Below are 6,159 nucleotides of genomic sequence, written 5' to 3' on the forward strand. Positions count from 1 at the left end.
TCACAGGAACACTGAGCCCTGGAAGATGAACGAAACGCGCGCGTCTCATTCGACCTCCCCATCTGACAGTCAACCTCGCGGCGCCCGCCGACTGGGCCACGCCTTTCGCGAGGGTGAATGTCGTTCGGCTGTCCCGCAAGCGCACCGAGCGCTTCTGCACGTGGGACAACACCTGTTCGCCAAACAACGAAGCGCTTGCGCCCGTGTCCAGCAACGCCGAGAATTTGCGACCGACAATGGTGACCGAAATAAACGGCGCGTGCGCACCAGAAAGACTGCTTGCCCGATACGCAGAGGGGAGAAGCAAGGGTTCGGCCGCTCGTGCCTTCACGAACGGCCCGCGCTCCCGTTTCCCTGCCTCACAGGAGGCACAAACGCGGAGCACTCCCTCGCTATGTGCCCTCGTTGACGGCAGCGGAAACAGCGCACTCCATTGCGGTCCCTTTCCCGCGACGGAGCAGCTGCGAGCTGCCGGGGTGGGTTCGCCGCGTGATCAAAGGAACCGCTCTGACGACCGTTACCACCGGTGATGCGCTGGGTCGGATTTCGTCCCTGCTCGCGCGCGTCGAGTTGCGATGCAGCACCGGCTGCCCGCCTCCCGTACGTGTAGGGATCTAAAGCTCGATCGCTTATCTCCCACGCGCGCCCAGCTGTAGGGGTAGCCGCAAAGGCGGCTCCGGCGGGCTGTTGCCGCTGAGAAAGGGTCATGGCCCCTCCCCACGCGCAGCGCGGTTCGAGGGCCTCGCTGGCTGGCGGGTGATAGGAACGCGCGGCGAGAATGTCGCCTTGAATGCGCTTTGCCTCGACGGCCAATTGCTCCAAATCACGGAAGCGACTGCCGCGCAGGTACGCCGAAAAAGTCGGGTGTGCCTGCCTAATCACCCGTTCGACGCGCTCCTCGTTCGAGGCTCTGGGCTCAGCGATAGAAAAAAGGTCTTCCATCGCGCGTACGTACTCCTGAAGCGACTCATCAGGAGCTTGTGTGCGGAGCTCGAGCTCGCGCCGCATCCTACTCTCGTAGTCAGCGGGTAAGAATTCGCGCAGGAAGGCCGCGCGGAACTCATCGAGGGTTGCTGCTCGGTGGCCGGAAAGCCGATGCCACCTGGCCGCCGTGTCAGTCAGTGCTGCCGGGACGACGCGTCCGAGCACTTCCTCGTCGTCTAGACCCATGGCTCTCTGATAACGTGCGAGGGAGTCCAGGTAATCTCTTGCACTTTGCAGATCACCATACCCGCTGTAGGTCGGAACGGCCAACGTGACAGCGGGATGAGGGCGTTTCGGAATGGCCGAAAGCGTTTGGACTGCCCCCGTGAGTGCCTGAATCATTTGGGCGGCATTTTGCAGCAGCGTCTGTGCGCCCGCTTCAAAGGAAGCTGTCGGTGCATTAGCGGCGCGGGCGAGCGATGGGGAACTGTCTCCGAGCTCGATAAGCGGCGCGGTTTCAAAATGGATACCGGCCGTCGCGACTCTGGGGAGCGCCTGTTTTTCACAGCCGACTCTTGGGGCAGCTTCACGTGAAAATGCTAGGCCGCTTGCGGCTAGCGGTGCAGGCGCGTGCTCGAAATGAGCTTGGCTGCTAGGTTGCGTAGCAGCCAGCGGGCAAAATTCGGCAACGGCTGAGGCCGCGGTGCCGATCTGCGCCCCGGAAGCTCCACTGAGAGCCGTTTCGGAGCGCTGTGACATGGAACTACCATGCATTCCAAAGGGAGCAGTAGTAGTCCATGTCCTTGTGCACTGTTCGGGTTGGGCTATGGCCCCGGACCCAAAACGCGCTACCTCTCCAATGGGAGCTGATACGTAGCGCCTCGTGTCATCCCGACTGGGGCTTGTGACAAGTGAGGGTGCGCGATTGTGATGCTCAAGGGGGGCACTGGCCCTATTCTCGAGCAATGCGGTATCTGCTAAAAGCGTCAGCGGACAGAACTCACGCGGAGCAGACATAACGCGGGTAAACGCGGCGAGTCTGATTCGCAAAGGCGGGCTGACTCGGCTAAGACTAATCAAAGGCTTAATGAGCCTTTGATACCGCGTTGGGCGCCAGTATGGTGACTCCGCTCCTAACTGCAGCGGACGATCACCGCGGGTTCACGCTTAGCGAGCCACAGGGCCGCTACTCCGTTTACTCGCGTGTAGCGCACCGCTCCGCGCGCGCTCAACTGATAAGGCGTTTAGCGCGGCGCGGCAAATAGACAGTGTTCTAATGTAACAGTACACAACACTTTATTGCTTCTGGCGGCACCCCGAACAACAGTACAACGTCCGCTCCCGGGACGCGGGTAGCAAAGGCACCCGCACGCGGACGTTCACACTAAGGGGAAAACCGCGAGCACGTCGCAGCTGGCAATGGCGAGCTTTGACACGCCGGTCGGGAAAAGGTCCCTCGCGGCTATGCTGCGCACTCTCACGGTGGCCACTGGGCCTGGTCGCGAGTGTGAGGGCAAACCTCGTACACGTAGGCCTAACGCAAGTGCGGCTCGTTGTGGTACGACCACTTCAAGCACTAGGCACCGCTGTGGGCTTAGCGTACGCTACCGAAGCTAGCACTCAAGTAAACACGCCTGCCGAGGTGCCCAAGGCCACCCCAGGCAGGCTGCAGTCCGGCGATTCCCAAAGGGGACGCGGACGAAGGAAAACACGTGCTTACCCGGCGCCGACCAACGGAGAAGAGAGCGCTCTCTCGGCGCGCGCGTACCGCGCGCCGTGCCCGCACGTGGCGCCATCTATCGCCACGTGGTGTTAACAGGGCAGGAAAGCAAAAGGGTGTGGCCGTGTGGCGGAATGCCCGCGAAAATGGTCGCGGGCGCGCCTCAGATCCCCACAAATTGCAGTGTACATACAAGCTCTTGCACTATAGAATATTCAAGAACACCAGAAGTCTTTTCATAGGACATAGTCGTGACAAGTATTTCAGGCTTATGTACAGTCAGGTCCACAGAGTAATGTTGTGGTGTTTCTCAAACACACACTTGCATGTAGGATCTGATAGTAGTGTTGGCCAGAGATTCTCCTTTCTCAGTCAGCTGGTCGCATCTCTTCTTGACGCCAGTCTGAGAGACTGGCCGCCTTCCCTCACTTGTTCACTGACTGCCCTCTTCCCTCATCTCCACAAGCTTATATTGGGTTGTGCGTTGGTTTAAGATGTCTCTACATGACACCTGTTCACAATAGAGGGGGAGCCCAGGAAAGGGAGAGAACCTCCTCACATGTTTGTGTGATGTCTGTTGACGCATCAGCATAGCCTTATTATGTTTATAGTTCCTGCCCACTTGGCCTGAGGCATGCTAGCTGTCTTTCCAGGTGTTTTCTACCACAGATGAGGCATGGGCACACGCTCTCGTGTTGGCAGTGGCTTGGGATCAATGTTGCCGGCTTTAGCAAGTGGTGGTGTATACTTTGTCTACACGCTGCTTTGTTACAAAATTCATTAAGTACTATGAGCATTGTTGTGACACGATTAGAGTGCATTCTTCATTTGTCGCCACGAGCGTGCTGCAATGTACACAAGGTAGGACGGAAAAGCTGTGATGTGCAGCCCAGAAGTTACATTGCCACATGTCATGGCCCTGAGCATTTACCATCTTTTTCTTTGAACCTATTGGCTGCAGTACCTACTCAAAATGGCACATGGCCTTGGAGGTTGTCTGCCAGTGTGCCATTCATGAAATTGGCCTATTCTTTTTGGGCCCACCTGCTGTGTAGCTTGCAACATGGCAAAGGATAGCGCAAGTGATTTATAGCTGTATTTACATAAGTTCCCTGCTACATGCATTAGAATAATAATATTATCTGGCTCGGGGTCACAAGATTCTTGACTACAGATTGGCAGTGTTTTTCGACTATGCTAAAAAATTGAACATGCTGGAAACACTGACGAAACAGCAAAGCTGATGGCCTTCCCTTTGTCAGGCTATCACATTTCGATGTTTTGCAACTCTTTCAAATATGTTACATCACTGCCCTTTATTAAACACTCTTTGTTAGGCTTTCAGGTGGTAGTATGGTTTTAGTGCATTTTCATCACACCACTCTTACACACAGGTTTACAAAGAAGCCCAAGATGAACGTCAGTGGCAACATCATCAGGAATCTTTATGGGAAGGCAATCACCTACAGTTGTCTGAATGTCAATCAGCGCATTCACCATCTGTCTGCTAATCACATACTCGCCATTGCCATGCGTTAGCCCATTTCGGCATCAGTTCTCGCTGACGCTTACGTCGGGCAGCTGTTTTATCGGGAGAACCTGTTTATTACTACTGCGCACGCCTTTGTTGTTCGCCGTATTCTTCTTGCTCTTGTCTCCTATCGGATTCATCAGCTTCCAGCCCGCAGCAATGATTTTCTTCACTTTTAGTGGACCAGTGAGGAGTAGTGGCATTTTCCCAATTTCTGTGTCACATATCCGTAAGACCATGTTATCAATGTTATGCAAACGTCCGACACTAAAGATTCGGCTAAAAACAGCTTTGCTTTTAGAAAGAATAAAAAATTGGGTACCTTGCACTCTAATATGACTGAATCTTTACAAAAGACGACAACATGCCTGTGCTAACTTCCATGACCCCTTCCCTTTGGGCACTGTCACATGCTTAATTGATGCAGCATGTTGGCAAACCCACGGCTCCCCAGCCCGTGTCATGGTTACCCTTCTTAATGTTCCATTCAAATCTACTGCTGGCCCTTTCTGCTTTCCCACCCCTGCTTTGTCTCTTGAACTGACCGCGATAAGTCGTGCGACGCAAGAATTATTACTTCTTGCCGCCACATTTGTTTAGATTCCACAGCAACAATCCGTGCTCTTCCTGACAAATGATCCTCCGAGGGTCATGTCATGATCTATGATCTTTCCAACACTCTTTCCCGTCTCTGCTCTGCTTTTATCACTCTGGTGTGGGTTATACAGGGATTGCCACTAACCAGATCGCTCATGAGCTCGCTTGCAAGATAGCTGGGCACCTGTCCATACCCACCTATACGAAGCACATTTCTACAGGGAAACCTTCAAAAAGCATTGCAAAAACCTTAAATATTGGATCGTCGCAAACTGTGCCATCACCACACCTTTCCTTCTGCATCATAGGTCGGCAAAAACTTTGGAACTCACTTAGGAATTATATAGTAGCTTGTGCTTTGGACTCGCAAAAAAGAAAAATACCCCAATTCAAATTATGCATTTTCCCGGGTAATTAAAAAAAAATGCAGGAAAGTTACCAAAATTTTCCTGAGCCGAACTCACTTCGACTTTCACTCATGAAAATTTACCTCCCGTACTCACTCATTCTTTTGACTTACGGCTCGATCAGAGTCCTAGTGAGTGCAAGTGAGTCAACTCATGAGTCTGTTGGCCTAGAATTAGCTTTTCAACCACGGTGTCAATGCTTTTTAACACTAATATTGCACGTAATCAGTGCTCTTTTTAGTGCATTTATATAGTAGAACCTTGTTGATGCGTTAAAAAAAAAGCGTGGGAAATAAACGTATGATTGGGGAAAATGTACTATTCGAATTGGGTTATTTTTTGTTTTTGCAGATGCGAGCGTAGGAGTCCAAAAGTTATATTAAGCGGTAACGTATTGACAAGGTTCTACTGCACTAGTGTCTTCAAGTACGAGTTACAAATGGTTGCAATTCAGTAAAACAGATGACTCATACGATATATTTATCAAACACTTTTCTGGATGAGTTCGTGGCAGGAGGTCAAGGCACTCCTCATGTAATTCATGCCTCTGATCAACAAGTATTGAAATGGTGAATGAATGATACTGCTTTGGAACGTGTGTGAGTATAAATGTGAGTCCAGGAACGCTGAAAATGAGTGGATAGGACAATAGCTCGGCAAAACATAGTACTCTCTCAAGAAGTATACGTGGTACTAGGGACTCACTTGTACTCAAACCTTTGAAATTTTCCTGAGCCGGACTCACACTCACCAAAATTTTTTTCAAAGACTCACTCGGACTCAAACTCTCCAGAATATCACTCACCTCAACTCACTCAGATTCAGAGGTGCATCTTAGTCTGAGTTGGTACGAGTGAGTGCGCAGACCTGTGTTCTCCACTGCCCAAACGCATACATTCAGAGCCATTAAACTCGGCACCCCTATCACTCCATCCAGCCTATTCCCTTATCGCTACCACTCTAATCCTTCATGTACAAAT

General features: G+C 51.9%; 1 protein-coding gene across 1 annotated transcript; it reads right to left on the bottom strand.

The window, feature by feature from the left end:
• Positions 1–327: 327 nt before the first annotated feature.
• On the bottom strand, positions 328–2,200 carry LOC142766125 (uncharacterized). Its single transcript, XM_075867976.1, has one exon. It carries the CDS (start codon positions 1,939–1,941, stop codon positions 328–330), a length of 1,614 nt encoding a protein of 537 aa, XP_075724091.1. The 5' UTR covers positions 1,942–2,200.
• Positions 2,201–6,159: the final 3,959 nt, after the last annotated feature.

Source organism: Rhipicephalus microplus, chromosome 6, assembly GCF_043290135.1.
Source record: "Rhipicephalus microplus isolate Deutch F79 chromosome 6, USDA_Rmic, whole genome shotgun sequence".
NCBI lineage: Eukaryota > Metazoa > Arthropoda > Arachnida > Ixodida > Ixodidae > Rhipicephalus > Rhipicephalus microplus.